At 33.7% G+C, this 23,182-nt stretch overlaps 3 protein-coding genes across 5 annotated transcripts; 2 read left to right on the top strand and 1 right to left on the bottom strand.

Annotated features, from left to right (window-relative positions):
• The first annotated feature begins 431 nt into the window (after positions 1-431).
• Positions 432-8,569, top strand: LOC120625662 (methionine aminopeptidase 2). Its single transcript, XM_039892778.1, has 8 exons — positions 432-627; positions 773-955; positions 1,661-1,821; positions 2,352-2,526; positions 3,694-3,902; positions 5,412-5,502; positions 6,336-6,510; positions 7,194-8,569. Exons 1-8 carry the CDS (start codon positions 486-488, stop codon positions 7,444-7,446), a joined length of 1,389 nt encoding a protein of 462 aa, XP_039748712.1. The 5' UTR covers positions 432-485; the 3' UTR covers positions 7,447-8,569.
• A 4,468-nt stretch (positions 8,570-13,037) lies between these two features.
• Positions 13,038-17,773, bottom strand: LOC120625660 (uncharacterized protein YJR142W). 2 transcript variants are annotated; one of them, XM_039892775.1, is made up of 8 exons: positions 17,587-17,773; positions 17,393-17,490; positions 17,064-17,204; positions 16,486-16,663; positions 15,473-15,608; positions 15,052-15,281; positions 14,301-14,429; positions 13,038-14,126 (listed from the first exon to the last, which is right to left on the bottom strand). In XM_039892775.1, exons 1-7 carry the CDS (start codon positions 17,669-17,671, stop codon positions 14,323-14,325), a joined length of 975 nt encoding a protein of 324 aa, XP_039748709.1. In that variant the 5' UTR covers positions 17,672-17,773; the 3' UTR covers positions 13,038-14,126; positions 14,301-14,322. The 2 variants fall into 2 exon arrangements, with proteins under 2 accessions (XP_039748709.1, XP_039748708.1); XM_039892774.1 differs by having other exon boundaries at positions 13,038-14,429.
• Positions 17,774-18,191: 418 nt separating this feature from the next.
• LOC120625659 (BRISC and BRCA1-A complex member 2-like) lies at positions 18,192-22,563 on the top strand. Of its 2 annotated transcripts, none has more exons than XM_039892773.1 (7): positions 18,192-18,491; positions 19,042-19,193; positions 19,515-19,690; positions 20,224-20,346; positions 20,430-20,493; positions 20,576-20,729; positions 22,227-22,563. In XM_039892773.1, exons 1-7 carry the CDS (start codon positions 18,404-18,406, stop codon positions 22,418-22,420), a joined length of 951 nt encoding a protein of 316 aa, XP_039748707.1. In that variant the 5' UTR covers positions 18,192-18,403; the 3' UTR covers positions 22,421-22,563. The 2 variants fall into 2 exon arrangements, with proteins under 2 accessions (XP_039748707.1, XP_039748706.1); XM_039892772.1 differs by having other exon boundaries at positions 18,895-19,193.
• Positions 22,564-23,182: the final 619 nt, after the last annotated feature.

The raw sequence follows: 23,182 nt of genomic DNA, 5'->3' as shown, positions 1-23,182 counted from the left end.
CGAAAGTTCTCTGTCAGCAGTGGCGTGCACTTCATACATGCACAAAAGCACTGCGTACCCTAAAATTGAAATATAGTCAGTATAAGAGGAGGATTTTTTCCATTTTATGCATATTTCCTGTTGTTGTTTCCTGGTAAGAAACCCAGTGCACGCCACTGTCTGTTAGATCTATATTTTTTCATTGCTCCAAGTTTTGTATATGTTTAAAAGTTATAAAATATCTTCGCTTTTTCGATCATATCTCGAAACTTGGTTTTTGTAGTTAACGACACTTTAGCTTTAGGACGGCAGAGTAGTTTTCATATTATACTAGTTGTGCTAGACATCCAATGAAAATTCGAACGTCCAAAATAAGGCGCCATTTAATAGTTGTCGTTGTCTTTTGACCATCGACAAGATAGATTATATAAATATGTATTTGTAGTCTGTAATGCAGACATTCGCATGCAAGTAGCAATTTATTTTTGTAAAATTTAAAATACGCTATGGCTGATAATATAAAGAATGAAGAGGTAATTAAAGATATAGAAAACGAAGAGGAAGAAGAGGAGATTGACGGAGCAGAGGAAATAGAGACCAAAGACCCTGCTAAAAAGAAGAAGAAAAAAAAGAAAAAGAAGAAGACAGGTTAGGTTACTATTTAATTTTATTTTTGAAACTTACGCAGGTATTACTATTGAATTAATCGTCTTTGTGTTAAATAAATGCATCTTAGTGGTTAGTAGTTTAAAATAAGTCATTTAAAAGTACTAGTATTAAACTTCAATTTTAGCGGGAACTGAAATTGAGAATGGAAGTGAGGTGCCAGAAAAAACTGAAAACCTTCCATTAGAAGAGAATAATGAGGAGGCAGAGAAAAAAAAGAAAAAGAAGAATAAAAATAAAAGTAATAAAATTACGGGCAAGATCCAAACTGATCCTCCTACAATTCCAATTGGAGAACTTTTCCCTGATGGTAAGAATATATCTTAGTGCTTACTTACTTAGATATTAAATATTAGCTTAATAATAATATAAAAATTAAAATTACTTCTTTTCAAATTGTACTACTTTATGTGCACATTTGACACATCAGGTCTTGTATGTTTGTTTCTATAATCCATAAAAACTAGACAAATCTTGAGTTGTATAACTAGGGCATGTTATTGTTTTCCGTCCCCTTTGCTACAAGCAACAATATAAATACCACGGCAGGTCACCTCTCAAATCATGTTTTTCTTCAATATCAGAATATCCTGAGATGTTTGGACTTCACAATTATTAAAAGGTAATTCTAACCGAATTTGCGGCATTGTGTAAAATATGCATTAATGGTGTATTATATAATTAATTTATGGTGTTGCATGAAAATGGTAAGTTACGCTTGCTCATCTTCTATGTACTAAGTAGTACAATAGTAAATGTTGCATGTTTTACCACACAGATTTATGTTTTTTGTTTTCTGTACTTCTAAATAAAATCCAGAAAAGGAAACAGCTTATTAATTTGAAAGGATTTTATTGTATTATTTAGGTATTTATAGTACTTTATATTTCCCTCTGCAATATTGATAGCTGTCTAAAATCGGAGTCAATTGAAATGTCTTATTGCAATAAACTATTTTTGTGTTTGCAGTTATTATAACTAGGCTGTAATATATAAGAAATTTTCTGTATTTTAGGCAATTTCCCGGAAGGTCAAATAATGGACCATGGCCCGGCAGAGGGCATTGATGACAGAACTGCTAAAGAGCGCTTTGCTAGTGAAGAGAAGAGAGCTTTAGATAGAATGCATAATTATGTCTATCAAGAGATAAGGCAGGCTGCAGAGGCCCACAGGCAGGTTAGTTACAACAGCCATTCCGCACTGTGCTAAGTGCTAGCCTAACTTTTAATTTCTGAATTCGTAAATTCCATTCTTAATAATTGCTTATATTAATTTATAAATCCATCTTGTGGGAAGCTTTGATTATGGCTTCAAACCACCATACAATTAAAGCTGCATTGAAAAGTCTGATACTGAATGGAGAATGATTGAGTATCTATAATGAATGATTGATTGAGTATAAGTTGTAGAACTGCTGTATTGCTACCAAGTTAGGTAGGCAGTTTAATTTCAAGAATGCATTGTTTACATCCCTGATCCTACACCAACAGGGACGCATACTGTTAAGCTACTATCATTACATGGAATAATAGAAAGTTGGTATCAATCCCATTCCTAAAATTAAAAGTCATACCTTTCCTCTTCACACTCTTCATGAAATTGCCCTGTTAATGAAAATGATTACAATACTTTAACAGCTTTTGTTTTTCTACCTTTTTTTTTAACGGTTAACAGTTCTCAATTTAAATTTATTAAATTAATTTTAGACTCGCAAATATATACGCGATTGGATAAAGCCTGGTATGACCATGATTCAAATCTGTGAAGAGCTGGAATCCACAGCAAGACGTCTCATTGGTGAGGATGGTTTGAAAGCGGGACTGGCTTTCCCTACTGGTTGCAGCCGTAATCACTGTGCTGCCCATTATACACCAAATACAGGTAATACTTGACATGCCCATCAAGACCAAATAATACATTCTCTATTATCAGCCAATAATTTTAACTCTTCTTTGCAAAAGGCCTTATTTACCAGACACAACAACCCATCTATCCAGTGTAGTGATTACAAGCAAGCAGCTCCTTGAGAGTGACTTCTAGTCCATTATTGATGATTATGAACTTAGATAATCCGTTCTGCCGTTAATCTGTTTGGCTTTTTTATTATACCATGTTAGGAATAAAACCCAGACCCATTGGAGTTACATGCTTTTATAGGCAAGGGTTGTGACAACCAGTATACCAATTGGTAAAAGTATAGATATCCGGTACTTGCGTACGAGGGTGGGAGTGGGAGGGGGGAGGTAGGGGAAGCCCCCCCCCCCCCCACCTTTCCCCTTTGTCGGAAAAGTAGACAAAGCTCCTAAGCAAAAAACATATATAAAATCAAGTACCGGATATCTATACCCAACCCTACCAATTTCCTTACTGAGCTAGAACTGAGAATTCCTTGTTGGAAAAACACATTCTTAACCATATTTGTTTGTTGAATAATATACAAATATATGTGTAGACATGACCTTTAACCCAATGATATCATATAGATCTATGTATAGATATTAGAGGGAGTAATTTATAAACAATGAAATTTATAAACAATGAAATTGGTAGTGCAATTTGGTAACATTTCATGATGTGATCTTATTAATACACTGTACAATAAATGCGAAAGTTGTTCTGTCTGTCTGTCTATTACGATTTCAAACCTAAACCACAGATTTTGCTGTTATTTGGCAGAGAGATAGACTTGACCTTGAGGAAGGCTACTTTTCATTGCGACAAAAAGCTACTTATCGTCTTTGTCGAAGACAAAACAATCAAACTTTTCAAAGCACTTGAGAACAAATAAACAGACATTTGTTCCATGTTTTAAAAATTTTTTTTTGTCTGTAATTGTTCATCTGGAAATCCAGACAAGGTCACGCTTTCATGCCTTAAATTAGAACCGATTTTGTTGAAATTTGGTACAAAATATACTAGACGTTACATAAATTAAGTAAACTAGAATAAATTAGTAGGTCCAAATTCAGTGCATCCTTTTCACATTTATTGTGGACGGAAATAGCTATTTTTAGATTTGTCATAATAATAATATTTTTTAATTTCTAGGTGACAACACAGTCCTTGAATATGATGATGTGGTGAAAATAGATTTTGGTACACACATCAATGGGCGTATCATTGACTGCGCGTTCACTTTGCACTTCAACCCGCGCTATGACCCGCTCGTGAAGGGTGTTCAAGAGGCCACTGAGGCGGGTATCAAGGCCTCTGGTGTCGATGTCAGGCTCTGCGATGTTGGTGCAGCTGTTCAAGAGGTTATATATCATTTTTTAACAACTGTTCTTCTATTATCTATAAACCCCACTTCATAATCATTTTTTTGCCTAAAAATTCAAATTTAAATTTCAAAATTTGTTTATTTCAAGTAGGCCTTGTAATATAAGCGCTTTTGAAACGTCAATTATGTCTGTTTGTAGTGACTACCATTGGTTCGGAAGGCAGATTCTACCGAGAAGAAGCCTGTAAGATACTTAGCAGTTGCTCTTTTCCAACATCATTTTACAATTTACAATCATTGTTCTATCTTGTGTGAGATGAAAGCGGAGCGGCTTGCTTCCAGACAACCTTGTCATTAGGAAATTCATCAATAGTGTAGTAACCTTGATGTATTAAATGTGTTTTTATATATTCTTTAAACTTATGTAATTTTAAATCTAATATTCACGTTGTAAAAGCATATACTCAGCCCCACAAAGGTATTATAATGTTAACTATCTTTTCATTACTTTCTAGTGTTAACAATGTTTAAAAAAAAAATTATGGAGAAAACCTCTTTCTATTTTATTTATTTTCACGCACTTGTTTTTACTTCACTTTTAAAATATACTTTACCCTAAAAAGTAATGAAAAGATTGCTTATGTTATGAGTCAAGTAAGAAAAAAAATAGTTTGAGTGAGATTCAGCTCTCCTAATTTTCTAGCGCCAGGACAATGATTAGTACTTGTCGGTTCGAGAAGTTCCTTCACCATTATTAGTTCCTTGTAAGAGATCACTTTTTAGATTTATGGCCGCCTATTGTACCAGCTTATTATAATATGTTATTGTTGTTATAATTACGTTGTTTGGTGTACAATGAACTGTTTTACATTATTTCCGTCATGCTACTTAATCTCGTAACTGAGGTCGTCCTCTATTATTAATTTATTAACAACTGTTTACTGTTATATAGTGTGACTGAGTATATTCTATATTTTAATTACTTGGAACGCACATAACTTAGAATAGTTAGAGGTGCGCGCTGAGATTCGAACACGGCCCCCCGAAAGTCGAAGTCGGCACGGCTTTGTCCGTTGGTTTCGGGCACCAAAGCCTTTTACCAGACCCTGCTCTGATCATAATGAAATCACGCATGAAAATTCAAAATTCATTTATTTCAAGTAGTGGGCCTACTAGTTTATAAGCACTTTTAAAACTTCAAGTCAGCCTGTTTGTAGTGACCAGTTCAGAAGGCAGATTCCACCAAGAAGAGCCTGCTAGAAACTCAGCAGATTACTCTTTTGCAACACCATTTTACAGTTTACAATGAAAAATATAATAAGTTATACATAAGTTTTAACATGTGTACAATTTTGTATACATTAGTTATATATTTTGTTTCCTTGTTGCCATGGTGCAAATCAAAAATTTTCCTTGGTTAATTAAAATGTTACTCACTTAATTAGTAATATCCTGTACATGTTTAGTGTCTCCTATAATTTTTTGTCTTCTTATAAATCATAAATATAGCATAATCAGTTAAATCAGTATTATAAATGTCCCGTAGGTAATGGAATCACATGAAGTTGAACTAGACGGTAAAGTGTATCAGGTGAAACCGATTCGCAATCTCAATGGCCACTCCATTGGTCCTTATCGTAAGTATGATATTATTGTTATTATATTTTATTTTCGAAATGATTTGAATAAACATTGATGTTATCTTAATAACACAGACATTTTCCAGTGACAAACATCTGGTACTAAATTTTATTTTTCATTCTACTGTAAGTTAATCAAGCAATCTAACCTGATTCTAAATGATTATACAGTCTTAAGATTGTAAGGGCATACCCAATCTAGACTAGACTGACTAGACTAGACTAGACTGACCGTATAGTAAATTTATAATCTAAGTATTAACCAACCTTGCCCTGCCCATCATATAATGTAGGCATCACAATACAAATCTTAGGATTTCATTACTATTCTCAACTATAATAGGCATGTTTCTTCTTCTGAATCACTCTGTTGCATAGTTCAAAAGATCTGCACGGCTAGCATGGGCAGGAGACAATTATATCCCCGGGGAAAGAATATAAATTTATCTTCTCCCACAGCTTTATCGACTCTCAGAGTACTGGAGCACAAGTGGAAATAATATCCAAATAATATATGCGTATTAATAAACGGAGGTAAACTTCTCCTATTCTATGTTCCAGTGATTTAGCAGGCAGGTGGGCACGTTAAATAATATATAATCACTTTTCAGGGGATATAATTTTTATCTCCCGCCCGTTCTAGCCCTGCTGACCGTACGATTTTGGGAGCGATTTTGTTTTTAACCGACTTCAAAATAGAGGGGGTTTTCAATTCGGTTGGTATTTCTTTTTTGTAACTAAAGTGTTTAGTAACAAAGTTAAGGCTGGTGGTAAATTTTGTTACAATGCAACTAACATCTAAATAATAAAAAAAAAATTAAACTTTCCAGGAATTCATGCTGGCAAAACTGTACCAATCGTGAAAGGTGGTGAGACAACACGCATGGAGGAAAATGAATTCTATGCAATCGAGACATTCGGCTCCACCGGCCGCGGCCAAGTTCACGATGATATGGATTGCTCTCACTACATGAAGAACTTCGAGCAACAATTTGTGCCTTTAAGGTAAATACTACTAAAATATAACAATGCTGTTGCCCACGGTGTCACAACACCAACGCGTTAACTGTGTAACAACACATCACATATTATAAACAACCATAAACTATGTTTATCTACATAAGGTTGTATATATAAAAAATATTTTTTTTGTAAGGATTGGATAATAACAAAGGATTAATAACAATTGAAAATCACTTATTTTTTACGCCATTAAATGCTTTATTGTGGCCTGATAGATAAGATATATGGCTCGGCGGACTTTTTTTTTATATTGGAGTAAACACCAAATTATTTGAGTAAATTTGTCATTGTTTTTTTATAGTCAGGGAATTTTTTTAAGTTGCTTCCGGCGGCGGATTATATTTTCTTTCTTAAGTCCCAGTCAAGTTGTACTAAGGGTATCAAATGAAATATCTTGTTGTATATATTATAACAATATGTATTTAATTTAATTTTATGTATAATGCGTTTGAAAAGTGTATGTTATTTATTTTATCATCTGTATTAACCGGTTGCACTATCCCATTTTCCCTAACTTAATTCTCTACCAAGCGAAAGGGCTGCCTTTCACTTATTATTATTATAATTATTTTTTTGGTTGATCAATGCCCTATGAAAGTAAAGTAAAGACCTACGACCAGTCGGGGTTTTTTTTTTAAATTTAATTTAATGTCAATTGTTTGCAGACTGCAGTCGTCAAAACAGCTACTCAACGTTATAAACAAGAACTTCAGTACGCTCGCGTTCTGCAAGCGCTGGCTGGAACGCGCCGGCGCGTCCCGCTACGCCATGGCCTTAAAGGACCTCTGCGACAAAGGGGTGGTGGACGCATACCCTCCCCTGTGCGACTCCAAGGGCTGCTACACTGCGCAGTTCGAGCACACCATACTACTGAGACCTACTTGCAAAGAAGTGGTCTCCCGTGGGGATGATTACTAAAGCAATCCGCGCACTATGCGGTGAATTGAGTGCGTTTTAAAATCAGCATCAGGAAAAAATCGACGCTAGTTTCAACACCTTTTGATAAGTGTTGGATAGCTTATTAACATATTTTGTCTTTTTGGAGTGTCATGAAGTAAGAAAGTGACAAAACTTACGTTAATGCTATCAGATACTTGCAAGAAGATGGCGAAACAGGCCCTTAGCGTTAAGTTAAAAATTAGGTACGAAAATTTACCGCAGTGCGCGCTTGCTCTTATTTAATCGCAATAAACACAGACTAAAGGAAAAAAGTAGACGGACATGACATTCGGTAAACGAGTTCTAGTATTTATGTTGCCCATAAAAAGTAAATAGCATTTTAAATAAAGAAAATTTAAGTAAAATTCTTCCAGCGGCCGTATGACTAAAAGTTCAAAGTGAAAATAATAGCTGGGAGAACCACACATGTTTGCCTTTCCAGACTGTGTTACACTTTTTGTTTTAGAGCGTAAGAGGCAGTTTAGTTTTATTTCCAATAAAGTCGCCAACTGTAACTAGTGTCTTGCTTTTTAAATTGAGGCTTGCTGAGGGCCACATTTGCTTACTTAAACTAGGGGTTCTGGGAGTGCGTGCTGCGAAGTCATATTTTCAAAACTAGTATGAAATTTTTTACTTTGCATAAATCCAACCCTCCAGAACATAAATCATGAGTGGATAACAATGAACTCAAACGGTTTTGAATATTCGATGTCGATTAAAACCATGACGCATAACGTTTTTGACAATACTTTCGGTCAAATTCTTATTGCAATAAAGAAAAGGTCTGCGTTATTGCCTACCCTTACCCTATTTCAACGTCTATATTTTTTTAACCAGTCCTAAGTCGCACGATAAATGGATAGACTGCGATTCAATATTATCTGTACAAAGATAATATTGAACAGCAGTCTTAATTTAAACCTTTTTTGTATACTTTTTACTGGTCACAAAATCTTGCAATAGGCATGCAAAACTATCATGAGAGCAAATAAATTCTTAAAAAAAACAATGTTGTACGCTGTGCGTATTATCCGCAGATAGTCCTTCAAAGTAAATCGACTAAAATTTCGAGGATACAAATCTTATACAAAGGGTACAAGCATCATTATACACGTCATGTGATTTGCAGTAAGGTAATTCATATTTGTGATGTGAATAGAATGAGTCAACTTAGCAGTCCGAGAGTGTAGCGAATGTGTGCGGTTTGGCAGGCCGGCTTGGCTTGTCTTGCACGCCTGTACTGATAATGAGTATACAAAGTGGACTCACTATGTACCCGTTACATGTATGGTAATAGTACATTATGATACTAGTGTGCGAACCGTAGGCAAGCGCTATAAGAGAGCCGAGAGTGTAATTATCAATGCACGCGTGATACATAATGTACTATGCAGTCTTCAATAGGGTTTGTTGAATGGCGAAAAGTGTGATGGGTGACAATGGTGGTACAATTCTCAAGGTGCATGTTGTTTATTTTCATTGATTAAATAAAGTAGATAAGAATTTACGTTGACAAACTTTTTTTTATACACTGTATAACCTAACGTCTGTTATTGTTTTATCATAATATGTTATAATAATAATATAGCGGAAATATTTCCCATTTGCTTCTAACAATGACTTAGTCAGCTTTGTTTTGTTGAGTTGTTTATATGATATACATCGATAATAACAAACATTACTCAGTTACTGTTGCTAAGAAATATTTTTATTCACCTTGTGTTCGAATTCCAACTTATAAGTTTGCTACCTATTTTATTCAGACACGAGAAATACTCAAGAATTTACGTTGACAAACTTTTTTTTATACACTGTATAACCTAACGTCTGTTATTGTTTTATCATAATATGTTATAATAATAATATAGCGGAAATATTTCCCATTTGCTTCTAACAATGACTTAGTCAGCTTTGTTTTGTTGAGTTGTTTATATGATATACATCGATAATAACAAACATTACTCAGTTACTGTTGCTAAGAAATATTTTTATTCACCTTGTGTTCGAATTCCAACTTATAAGTTTGCTACCTATTTTATTCAGACACGAGAAATACTCTTGTAAAACCTTTCATAAAAAGCCAATAATCTTCAATACTTATCGAAAACATTATTTTTTTACAGTAACGTTTTAAATATTACGTAGTACATACATAAGAAAATATCTTAGCATAATGTTTTGTTACAATTATTTTTTCTATTCTTGAAACATAATTATCATAATATAGCATATTGCAATTTTTATTTTCTTATTTAAAAAGGTAAAAAGAAACAAAGTATATTTCACGCCATTGAAAGAGAGAGTTTCTACTAAAAATAGTGCAGAAATACCGTCAACCACAGTTACTATTCCAATTCTCAGAATAGATTAAATATATTTTTTTTTCTCAAATATTACATATATTATTTCATAGAAGCCATACATTTCTAGATAATTCTAAATCTAGAGACCCTGGGGAAATATATTATATAAATATGCCGTATACGTCAGAGATCATTGACCTCAAATTCTTCTTCTATGTGATAACTAACTACCGCAGTTTCCGGAACACAACAAATATATTATTTAGTGGTTTTATTATCTCGCATGTTAATTACCTAATATTTCTTAACAACAGTTTAAGTTATTTTACTGGATAAGATTTTAAAGTAAAGAGAGTTAAAATGGTACTCAGAACATCGATATAAGTAATCAGGTGAACTATTTGAATAAACTTCTTATACATTATTAAAGAGACTTTTATTTCTATTTTTGCTACAAGAGAGTAGGCTCTGTTAAAATCTATTGAACTCCGATCCCCTCCTGAAATTCATTAACCTACTCCGATTTGATATAGATACTAAGTTATTTTAGTTACTGATGATTGGAAATGACATTTTTTCTACAAGTATTAGAAAAATGAAATTACTTACCACGTTGAAACTGATTAGGGGTTAAGTTTGTAACTGCCGAATCCTAACAAGATAGCCCGCTACCATCTTAAGACTGGATATTAAATTACCATCGTGTGATATTGCAATCATAGTGTGGTAGTGGAGAGAAAGACTTAGGAATAAATAAAACAATTTGTCATTTATTTAATTTATTTGTTTTGCTCGTTTAGGAAAGCGCTATCTTCCTAAATGCAGTAAATATAAACGATTACATTAATATTATTCAAGTAAATTATCTATGTAGTACAATAATATCGGTAAAAAGTTAATCGCCAATAACATTATTCCATAGAAACGTATAAAACCGTTGACATAACTAGACACACACTATATCTATATAACTTTGTATTAGGCGAGTCGACATGATCAACACACAGGTCCAAAACTAAACGTTTGGGCCTCTTTCAAATCAAACTTTGTCGTTTCTATAACAAATAATACGAAACTTTTACTAAAGTAAGTTATTAAAATTAAACATCGACGTTAAACTACCGTATAATCCAGCCGCTGGAAGAATCCGTTCTTGACTTCTGTCAGTTTTCCATATAGAACAATAAAAACGTTTGCATACCTTGCAACAGCTCAGTATGAATTTAAAAAAAAACTCAATTATTGAAAATGAAAGTAATAAAATTTAGTACGAAATTATGAACGAAATCTAAGTTAAAGTTATGAAGTACGTAGTGTAGTACGTAGTGTACGTAATTCAGTAAGGCAAACAAACAATTTTAATATTTTCATGTAAAATAACGCAACTCTCGTGAACTAATTCTTTAAACGGCCGAATTCGTGAATGGACGTTAACTAGGTCAATGTCTTAATTCATTTATCCTCAGGCCATTAATTTCACACTGCTGGGCGTTGGCCTCCCTTATCGGAAATCATAGACCACGTTTCTTCAATATGAGTTTTAACGGTTAATATCACATAATCATAACAGGGATCGACCACTCAGTGTGCTGTCCGAAGCACCGGGGTGGAAACCAACACTGGGCTGACAGAGACTGTATCTTTTACCCCAATCCGGGAATCGAACCTAGGAACTCAGGATCTGTAGTGAAACATGCTATCAACTGAATCGAAAGAGTCAGTTAGACCCATGTAATTAATAGCTCCATTTATTTAACTTAAATATGTAACCCTTTATAAATATTGGATAGAAGCTTTTCTGATAGAATAATAAAAAAGATTGGGAAGACCTAGGAACATCGATGGTAGTTTAACGTAAATTGATACATAAATGATGATAACTAATGAATGATGATGATGTACGTGATGACGGTTGATGAATTATGATTAATTATTATTTTAATGAATTGGCTTTTGACGTGATTTGCTATCGGTCCTGATGACAGGTCGTTATAGGTCACTTAGGTATTCAAACCAACTTCACCATAAACGAAATAGCTCCATCGTTATACTAGAATATTGAGAGGAATAGCTTCACCGATACAAGAACACTAAATCGATTGTTTATGATCCATGACCAAACTGACAGAAATCGACGAGCATTCCAACATTTGGTCGATTGTCAATATTACAATTAGTTTCTGATTGGCCACCACTGTTGGCTAAAAAGCTATAAACTCAGCAAATAAAATTGCGATTGACCTTCTAAGTCAAAAAGTCATTGAACACTGTAACATTAAATTAACCCTTTGTTTCTTGGTTTACATGTTGAATGTTTGATACGTTAGGAGTATACATTTAAAATATTATACGTATAAATGAAACGACACTAAATTGTAGTCAGCGAGAACACTCTTCCAATCGACCTCGTAGTTCGTACATTGTAAGTTTAGCGAAGTAAAGGATCTGTATACAACCGATGTAGCGCCAAGATTTACGTTTATTTCAATAATTAAAATATCAGGTTTACACAAACTTGTGAGTTTACATCAAGGCTGTAGTATTTCACATGAATGCACCAGCAAGGTTATATTTTAGTTGTATAATATGACTAGACATGGATTCATCTGATGAGAGCGAACAACAAAAAAAAAAACACATGATCGAACTGATTAACCGGTAATCCTTTTCATGACCTTGATTGTTTAAAAAAAAACAATAAATACGATTCGCAAAAGGCAGTAAAGAGGTAATCAAACCAACTAAAGTAACATACAAATACCTTATACCCAACTGGTAAAGTATCACAGAAATTAAACATCCCTAGCTAAACTATCGTGGCGTCTAATAATTCCCAATACAAGCTCGCACACTGCGCGACTCACCGCAACGCATCGCTTTTATTGAAAGTATATAAATTCTAAAATTTGCCTTAAAATTTAAACAATATTTTCATTACCATTTAGAGTAAAGGTATGTTTTTAAAATATGAGGAGCTTTACAAATTAAGTGACATAACGTCGGAATAGTTGAGCTGTATTTGTTTGGTTTTTTTTTCCAATACAAGTTAGCCCCGGACTGCAGTCTCACCTGATGATAAGTGATGATGCAGTCTAAGATAGTAACGGACTAACCTGTTAGGGACAGTTATTTTGAACCCATACCCCTAATAGGTTTCTACGCGACATCGTACCGGAACGTTAAATCGCTTTAGTCTTTGTCGGTATGGTGTTAACTAGCCACGCCGAAGCCTCCCACCAACCCATATCAGAAATAAATTAAAAATTCCCGAAGGGTTCTTTTCGGGGATCGAACCCGGGACCTCCTACCTAAACAACTCACCGCTGCGCCAGGGAGGTCGTCCAAATGTATTTTTATCACACTTAGAAATATGACTATGTTCACCAATCATTCTTTTCACGCCTTCTCCACCTACAAGGCAAAGAACCTTGCGCCCAGTTGGCAGATAAAAGCCATACAAAGGATCGAAGAACTATTCCGTCGTTGTGCCATCTTTATTGTGAATGCTCTAAATAGTAATAAAAATATATATACGTACCATAAACAAAAAGTCTTTTTATTTTTATTTACTTAACACTTGCTTTTTCTCTATTTTAAAAACATAATTAACAGAAAAAAGCAGTGAAAATATTATTTACAGCACAACAGGATCGATAAAAAACTAGATTATCACAAGTAGGTATACAAATATCATAATATCGATAATAACTAAATTGTTTTAGTGTTTTTTCACACATTATTATATATTAGATTATATTCAAGAACTTCAATATCGATTTATCTAATTGTTATTTTTGACACCGAATATCTAATTGTGTATATGATGTTTTTACGAATTATTCGATCTGTGGTTGTATGTAAAAAAAATTATCCATTAGAAATCCCATTCCTACGATATTCATTTCCTACTAGCTAAGACCTACCGACGCTTCATCGTGCAGGTGACAAATCCAATCGTTAGATATAAACTATTGTCAGTTGATGATGTTATAGCATGCTCTTCGGACTTCGAGGAACATATGAGAGGTAAATAAGTCCCATTCATTTACCAATACTGTTCAACAAAGTTTATCCAGACTGGTTTAAGTTGTCACAATTTAGGTATTGTTGTCCATTCACTACAGTACACTATAACAAAACATGACAACTAATGTGTCAAAAGGTACATATTATGTAGGTGTAAAAAATGATTTACCACAGATTTATCATAACTAAAGCGTTGCGGTGCGACTCGCTGTAATATGCGCTTAGCTTTAAACTACACAATTACAAGGACTTGGTCAATATACACCTTAAACAAGAAATTAAAACCAATCTCAATACTTAGGCAATACTTACAGTCTACCCAAGTTAAATCTGAAATTAAGATTTTATAAATTAGGCCATAAATAATACGAATTAATGTACCCACACTGATCGTCTAAGACGAGGCACAGATAAAAATTACCAATATAAATTTATTCTAATTAATTTTAATTTAATTAAAAATTAATACAATAATAGTAATACAATGAAACTAATTGAACATACTCATCGTGCCCAGATTGTGTCATCACTGTAGATTCTGTAGGTCGCCGTTGGAAGTGATGTCTAAGGAACACTTGTAGATGGTCTGCAGTGGGACGTGGAGTAACTCCACTAAGTGTCGGTAGTTCGGCTCTGGAAATTACCAATAAAACAAATCCTCATCATTTACCATTCCCCATCATCATTGATGGCGTCCCTCCTCTTTGGTTGTTTAAAACGCCAATTTCTAATCTAATCAACATCATCATCATCATCAACAACCCATTAACAACCCATTAACTGCCCACTATGGGCATGGATCTCCTCTGACGTGAAAACAGATTAAGGCTAAAGTTAACCATGCTGGCCAAGGGCAGGGAATTCGTATGCCTTTGAGCGCACTATGGCGAAAATCCAAGTGAGTTTCCTCACTTTGTTTTTCTTCACCTGTAAAGCAAGTGACATTTAATAGCATAAACCGCAACACTGGTGGTAATTCAATATCTAACAATAATCAACCCAACCAGGGAAACATATCATTTGGTACATGACAGATACATAATATCATAAAAAAGAAAAATATATTTATATGCACCACCTTCCTCTCTTCTGAAGCTGTCTTTTACACTATCGTGGATCTGTACTCAGGGGTACAGAAAAGAACATAGTATGAAACCTTTCATCCAAAACAAAGTACCATTTTGAAGGGATTTAAGATACATTTTTCTACAAATCAGAAATATTTATATATTTACAACTCAATATTATACTTTACCATTCTCAGGGTTTATATATCCTCTTCTGATCAGAAAGTCCAACAAGACCGGAGCACTTGTGGTCTTGAACTGAGGAGAAAGGGCTCTTTGCACACACTCCTCCGCAGTCAACAGCTCAAAAGTTTCAACTTCTCCATCTGCATTCTTTGGCATAAAATCTAATGGAAGCTCGAGGTCATATACATACTCTGTATTTGGAAACAAACCTCTTTCACTTTCAAAGTAGAAGCTATAAAAAGAAAAAAAAAAATTTTTTTACGCTGCGACTTTGCACTACATATTGTAGCATTGAATAGACCACAACAACAAAGACCTACAGAGACATGTAGCAAACTCTATCAATTTAAGATTGGTAGTTGCATATTTTTATTATACTAAGCATAATAATTTATATTCCTGTTTTAAATTTACTTTACAAACCTCACACAACCAGCAGGTACAAGTTTCTTTACCAACTCCCCCATAACAGATGCTTCCTCGGCTACCTCCTTTATAGTAGTCTCAAGTATTCCATAGCCAACCGCCAGGCCACCACTAACAAAGCAATCCCATTTACCTACAGAATAATGTTAATCATAAATCTTACTAAACCTACATCAGCCTTTTAGTTATCCAATACTATGCACAGGCCTACGCCACAGTAAATATATTCAGTATGGAAACTACAGACAAATGTTTGAAACAGCAGAACAGATGCACGCACCAACAACAGCCTGAATTCAAATTCCAAATAATAGTTTTGGGGCCTCATTAGTATGTGGATCTATGTAAGTGTGCTATCTTGAACATTTTTTCGTAGTTACCATACTGCTTTAATATATTTAATGTGCCTCAGACCCACCATGCTGCTCCCATAAGGGCTTATAAGCACAATCAATTATTAATCTTTAAAGCCTACAAACCAGCATTAGAGCAGTTTGATGGGTTTATGCTCTGAAACCCAAAATTCTATGAGGTCTTTCTCTAGCAATGCGATGTTAGTAGGCTTCTGATGATGATAAATTTAAGTAAGGACTGATAGCTTAGCAGGTGCTAAAGACATAGATTACTTCCAAATTTGTCAACGATGGTTAGGTACTTGAAATCTTGAAAGAATACCCATTATTGATCTAACTTGGGGCCAAGAGTTCCACAAATATGCATTTCAGTATATTATGTTTAATCAAATTGTATTGCAAAACTATTTCATACTATTCATTTATGTTCATTTGCTAAGTTTCAGTCAGCAATGAAAACATATATATTTGTCATTAAAAAAAATTGTGAATGTAGTATATACTCCATGTCAAGTTCATAAACCAAAAAACTAGCCTAGCCTACTACTACTAGCCCTGCTGGGCTGGATAGCCTAGTATTTTTGGCCTAGTATTTTGAAGTTGACCAACTTCAGAGAGCAGGACATGTCTGTCTTTATAATATTCATACTATATTACCTGGCCATGTCTGTTTAGTAAAGCTCCTCTGTTGTAACCAGATACAAAGGCCTTTAGATGGGTGGAACAGGTAGCCGTTCACACTAATGCCATAATTTCTTATTCCAAAGAGACACACAGCACTCCTGTCCATCTCAAGAAGACTCTCATGATGGAATGGTGTACTGACTTCAAAGCACTAAAACATGAGTAATAAAAAATACATTATGCAAATAATTTAAATTCTTTGAAGCCTTGTTCTTGACTAATAGCTGCTGTAAAGATTTTGAGTTCTAGATTTGAGGGGTTGCTTGTCTAGAGCAGCATCTCATCTAGTTTTTATAATTTCTCTCATCTCATCAAAAAGTGTAAGGCTCTTGTCTTTGAATGCCAGTTCACTGAGCCCAGCTCACCCACAACCACTTTTAATTGAACTCTCTATAACTCTAAGACTACTTTTACAGTCACAAATTTGGATTAATTGAGCCAAGCTCCCTATAGAGTGATTGAGCTTTTTAATCAGGTCCACAGTAACCCATAACAATTCAGACCCTGAAATCGTCACTTGTGCTATATGATATACTAAAAATTTACTGTACCTCATCTCGCCAGCCCTTAAGGGCACATATTTCGTTTTCTTTTCTCAAACTTCCTAAAACTTCAGCTACTTTCGATGTTCTTTCCTGATAGTCTCTAAATGCAGGGTTAAGTTCAACATACTTTCCTGTGACTCTGAATACCTTTAAAAATAAAATTATTTGGAAATGATTACACACCGATATGGCATATCCTAGTACAACTTTTATCTCTTCCAAGAAATAGTAAAAAAAAGATAAACAAAACTCTTTACTTGAAATCTCATTCGTAAGTGGAATTCGTACTCATTTGATATTATTGTTAGGTGTCATGATGAATAATAAACAAATACCTCCGGGAACCTCTGCAAGTATTTGAGTACATCAGGCCGAATAAGTCCCACCTGGTGTCCAGCAACCATAAACGGCTTACATATCCCTTGATGCAAACCTTTAACAAAAAAAACATTAGTGATTATAATGTTTGAAAGAACATTGCATTGAAACATTTATCACAAACTGGAAGTTTAAGACTTATGCCACATACCTGATAAATAAAAGCAATTGAATTTCCTCGCTAAATTTATTAATTCCGAAATGTTATTTTTAATTGTGGAATTCATGTCTTTCATATTTATTTCACACAATTCTATAAAAAAAATTAGCGGGCACACAGAATAGAACCACAGATTACGATATCAGAGAATAAAACTATCGACTAAGTATGGAATCTTGACAGAAAAGTAGGTATATTCGAATTTGGTCACATTTATGTTCAGAGTTACCTTGCCACAAATATCTACTCTACAGCCTGAACCTATTACGATACGTATTAATCGATGCTCTCTAGGTTTAAGATTGCGTCTTTTGAAGGTTGCTGCACGAGTGATAGTAAACGGACGGCGCTTGGAGTCTACCATTTATATTATACTCTCAATTTAATGAATAGTGTGCTTCATAATCGCTTTCCGTCTTTTTAACTGTACATAAAACTAACACCAAACGGAAAGTGGGAAAGTGAGGCGAAGTAAGTCGACCACACTCTCGCAAGCGTCGTCTCGTTTTTCCCCATAGAGAATGTAGATAATCATTACAGTGAAGACCGATAAGACCACAGAATATTATTATTTATTACTCAAACCGAATCGCGAAAATCTTTAATCTTTGACAAAGTGAACGACAAAATATTTTTGGATTTTGGTTTACAATTACAATCAGTCAATACAATCCGTATCTGTATGAAATTATTAATGTAATGTGAATGAAGTTCGTCTAGTAACCACATTAATTTTATTAGAACCTGTTCTTTCCTGGCCTTAGAGTGCCCTAATTATAGGTAGGCAGGTGGAGTGTACACCTAAAACATGACGACGGAAAACTACACTCTTTTAAACGATATATCTCCAATGTTCAGACCGTATGTTCATAATATTTACCAGGACTTAAAACTAGGTTAGTAAATTCATCTAAATAGTTCTATTCCATAGAATAGCCTGAGCCTATAATACTTTTTAGGCGACTGAACTGCAAGTGAGAAGAGCATGAGTGCGACTCTGTGGTGTTTAATCAAAACTCATTAACTAGACTAAAAAACACAGAATAACCTGACTGTGAAATTCAGCCCAAGAACATAAAGATTTTGTTTCATTACCTCTTGTAAATAACTGCCTAGTGGTGGCAGTTACAGTGTTCAGTAATAAAATGGCTATAAATTTTCTGAAAATATGATGTTCCTGGAAATTGCTATAAAATTTAGTTCCTATCACCAACAGTGATTAATTGATTATTATGCTAACATAAAAATTTACCTAATTAATCTAAGCTTGTTTATTTACCAAACTTCTAATTTCAACAGGTTTATGTAAAACTAAAGTAGATCTGGAACGAATTGGCGGATCAGCAAACAGTGCAGAAAGTCAATTTCGTTTAGTGCTTCCTTATTGCTCTAAGAAATTAAAGTGGGACATCATTTTCGATGCTTCAACACCATGGTTTGCTCCAGATTTCCGATTTGATGATGAAAGCTTTTTAAGCAATGCAGATGAAGAGTTTTTGGTTACGGGTGTTCCTAGTCTTGCTAAATGGAATTCTAATAATCCACAATCTCTTGGTGAAGTAATTTCTGAATTGGTGGCCATGTATAAAATTCACCAGGTAATTTTTTTTTTTGTAGCATGGCTATGAATGCTAAATGGAACCCCACACAATCACAAAGACTGAGTCAAGTCAAACTTTAGTATTATCGGAGTATCTCCACCCATTGCTTCAAAAATGAAATACTTTGTTTCATAAAATCTGTTGGATGCAACACTAAATATTGCCCCTCCTAGGTACACAGACTGACTGATGATATGCTGATAGGAAAAATTAATTATAGGATCTTTGTGAATACCATCAATTCAATTATTATTTATTTAAAAATAGAATTAATCATAAATGAATAACTGTTAACTTTAGTACCTGTCATTTCTTTAGGTAAAAAAGTTGAATGAAGATGAAAATTCCAGAGCCTCATTTGAATATGGTGCACTACTGGGTAATGAACTCATAACAGAACAGGATGTAGAAGTTTGGGTTGGAACACATGTTGTAGAGTTCCTAATTAAACTCAAAGTAGACACTTCAAGACTTCCCGAACTATACAATGAAGGGTAGGTCAATGATACCTAAAATTTTACTTCTCATCAAGTTGTGCCTAACTTTATAAAAATGTGTGCATAAAAATAAAAATAATCCTTTTAATCTGATAACATAATTGTTTAATAAATATAACCTAAAATAAACTATTTAAAACTAAATAAAATCTAAAACATCCTCGAAACCACCGCAGCGAGGCACAGTTCCTAAGATGCTGGCAGCATTGCCCCTTTGGCTGGCCAAACTAATTCAATGGCCAAGGTAACTGCCCACTCTAGGATCACCGGTAGACTCAATAACCCTTAAAAATAAAAAATGAAAAAATACCATAAAAATTGTTTTTTGATAACCATAAAAATACTTATACCACACATTTTTTATTATATTTTATGGATGTATAATGAAATCTTTATCTGTAATTTAAAAATTCTAAACTTAATTACTTACATAAATAATACAAATTAAATTCAAACGCTTAATCATGTGCAGGATTTTAAAAAATATTGCATTATTTTCATGAACTTTATTTGAAATTTTTTTTTTTCAGAACTGTATATAATCCAGGAATTGACACAGCTTTACTTCTCGTAAGATACCCTAACCCTACTAATGCAGAATTAATTTTATCACCATTTCTTACTAAAGTTTTGGGAAACATATCTTTACCTATGTAAGTACCTATTCAGATTTTATGCCTGATGCATCTTGTGATCAATTTAAAATTCATCTAATTAATTTTTTCTTTGATAATAGGATGCACCAATCTGGGGTTCTTATGGATTATGTTCCAATGGTTACAAATATGTTGAATAACAAGGTAAATAACTAAAAATAAAATGGAATGATTTAATGATTGCATGTTTATCACTGATTAAAATGAGAATATTTTTATTCTACAGATACAAGATCTACTGAATAATGATAGATTAAAACGTGAATTGTTAGCTCAGCTTATTGTGAAATATGAAGGAGCTATATTAGAACATGATGCAAACAGTGCTGCTTTCTTATTCGAGATGAATGATTTTTATTGGATCCTACAGATTGATATTTGTAAGCAAACAAATTTTTTGCAAAAAAAGAACAGACTTTGTTATACAACTAAAAAGCAAGAAATAAATATTTTCTACAACATTTTTAAGTCTGCGTTAAGTAAATTGTAAAAAGATAGTAACTTAGTAGAGATCAGTTGCTTCTACCTTGTAATGAGGCCCGCTTCAGCGGATGCACTTCGACCCTCCAGGATCTTTTGTGCTCGACTCAGTTGCTTAGTATTCCTTTTGATACAATCGAATTACGAAATACTGTTGAAGGGAGCATAAGTATATTTCATCAGGAATCACCTTGTAAATATATTATATAAAAAAAAGCATATTTCTTTTTCCATAAAAGCATTTTAAAACATTTTGTTCATTTTAAAACATTTTGTTACTTATTTCAATCCTATTATGCACAATGTGTACCTTTATAATAGACTAAATAATTAATAGCAGTCACTTAACTTAAATTTTTCATGTGATGCTATGGCTGTATCTAAGTTTTTTCAATAAATGGCAGTGGTTTTCTCCGAATCTATTAGCTTTACGGTTTCACAGGTAAGACTTATGTGCCTGTGAAGTATAATTTCGGTTTTCATTTACCCATTGTATAGTAACAAGGAAAATACCAGTAATTTTCTACATTTTACTTGCCTCCAACCTTTTTAGTGATTTATACAATCACTAAAAAGTCTGTCCTTATTGGTAAAAAAAAAAAATTCCACCCTTTTTAGTGGGTAGATTTGTAATCATATCTAAGTTATAATAGCCCCATGTCAAATGCTTATAACCTTCTAAAAATTATATAATGCTGTATAGTTCTCCCATCAGCTCCTTTATTGTGACGAGCATAAATCTCTTGCCTACTCTATACCATAATCGAAGCGCAACCAGTGTAATACTCGTTATTGTGTAGTTCCGGTGGCCATTAGTGGTCTTGATCATCAGTGTTTCACTTGACCAAATAGTGCTTTTAAAGAGCAAATGCTCAAGTTACTTTAAAGAATACTTAAATCGCTATAGGCGTCCCTATATTACTTGAAGAGTTTCCTCAACATCTCCAAGATCCCTTCAACAGATCCTGACCATGGGCACATGGAAGTATACCGTCTCAAACAAAAAAAATATATGAAATTGGTTTATGAATGACCAAGTTCTGAGATATCAAACATTTAAAATAAACAGCCTAATTGAGAACCTCATTTTTTGTAAGTCGGTTAAAAAAGATTGTTGATGTTTTCGGCAATTTTGATAGTTCCAAATCTCTAAAGTAAACTTAATTGATAAGTCTTAATATAGTGCTATCCTTTTCTAGAGGTAGAAATGGTATGGTATGACAATGGAACTTCTAAACCTGTAAAATTACTTTAAGAGATTCGTGTTCAACAGAAACTCCACCATTAATAGTCTGAGCATGTGTATATTAATTAATCATCAATGATACGTAAAATACTTTGATATTAAAGCTGAGCTGTTGAGCAGTGCAACTTAACTTTTTTTTTTTTTTTTCCAGCCATTCAATTTCCAGAAAAGCCTCCAGTGTTGACACTGCGCTCTGTTTACCATTGTTATAAAGGGAAGCCCAAGTTCAAAGTTTTACCAGGATGTTCATATAATAATTTTGAACTTTACATTGAGCAACAAGTTGAAATTTTCAAAAATGATTGCACCGAATCTCCATATATTTTTGATAGTGTTGACCCATGACCCTTTATCAAATATTAGAAATGAATGAGGTGTTAGTGTTGAATACCCTATTAAGTTATGAAAAATGTGAGTTTTGTGATAATATATCTACTAAGATTAAACACAAAAATAATATTTTATGAAATAAAACGAATGTTTGAGAAGTTCTATGTAATTATTCCACTAGAACAGTGTGTTGTATGATGATATACAGCTCTGAAGCCTGTTTGCTTACTGTTGGCCTCATAAGGAGTCATTCAGTGTGCAATGGACTAACTGATGCTCAGAGTGACTCTATGTGATCATATCAGAAATGAGATCTGTATGAGAATGGAGTTACTGAAATAGTTCAGCAATTTGCAAATCTAAAGTGGCAATGCATGGGGCACATCGTCAAAGGACCTATGGACATTGGGATCCCAAGATGTTGGAATTGTGACCCCACACTGGCAAGCATTGCATGCCCAGCTGTGAACATCAATAGATTTATAGGATGATAATTATTCTACCATTTTAAGCCGTAATATATGTATAAATAATATCCTTGTAACCTAAGTAGAGGTTCCAATATCTGGTTAAATCTGTTTACCTCCTTGAAACATCTTTACACTTAATTACTCAAAGATGTTAAATGAAACCATAATTTTTTTTTTAATTTTGGCATTTTATTAAGAAACAGGATTGCTATGTTATGAATGTGATTTTTAATTGTAACTACAGTCTATATGTATCTATATAAATAAAAATTCAGTTTCTGAATGTCAGAACTTCCTAAAGTAGTTG

Source organism: Pararge aegeria, chromosome 8, assembly GCF_905163445.1.
Source record: "Pararge aegeria chromosome 8, ilParAegt1.1, whole genome shotgun sequence".
Taxonomy (NCBI): domain Eukaryota; kingdom Metazoa; phylum Arthropoda; class Insecta; order Lepidoptera; family Nymphalidae; genus Pararge; species Pararge aegeria.
Note: the sequence above shows the minus strand (reverse complement) of the source record. Positions and strands in the feature narration are given on the sequence as shown.

What these genes read in the sequence shown, in the direction of transcription:
- LOC120625662 (XM_039892778.1), top strand. Translation starts at nt 486, where the DNA reads ATGGCTGATAATATAAAGAATGAAGAGGTAATTAAAGATATAGAAAAC. An exon ending in CCATTATACACCAAATACAG is followed by an intron (nt 2,527 to 3,693) that starts GTAATACTTGAC and finishes TTTAATTTCTAG; the next exon opens with GTGACAACACAGTCCTTGAA. An exon ending in CCACTCCATTGGTCCTTATC is followed by an intron (nt 5,503 to 6,335) that starts GTAAGTATGATA and finishes TAAACTTTCCAG; the next exon opens with GAATTCATGCTGGCAAAACT.
- LOC120625659 (XM_039892772.1), top strand. Translation starts at nt 18,404, where the DNA reads ATGACGACGGAAAACTACACTCTTTTAAACGATATATCTCCAATGTTC. An exon ending in TTACCAGGACTTAAAACTAG is followed by an intron (nt 18,492 to 18,894) that starts GTTAGTAAATTC and finishes TAATTTCAACAG; the next exon opens with GTTTATGTAAAACTAAAGTA. An exon ending in CCATGTATAAAATTCACCAG is followed by an intron (nt 19,194 to 19,514) that starts GTAATTTTTTTT and finishes TCATTTCTTTAG; the next exon opens with GTAAAAAAGTTGAATGAAGA.
- LOC120625660 (XM_039892774.1), bottom strand. Translation starts at nt 17,671, where the DNA reads ATGAAAGACATGAATTCCACAATTAAAAATAACATTTCGGAATTAATA. An exon ending in ACTTGCAGAGGTTCCCGGAG is followed by an intron (nt 17,205 to 17,392) that starts GTATTTGTTTAT and finishes TTATTTTTAAAG; the next exon opens with GTATTCAGAGTCACAGGAAA. An exon ending in TTAAGGGCTGGCGAGATGAG is followed by an intron (nt 16,664 to 17,063) that starts GTACAGTAAATT and finishes CTCATGTTTTAG; the next exon opens with TGCTTTGAAGTCAGTACACC.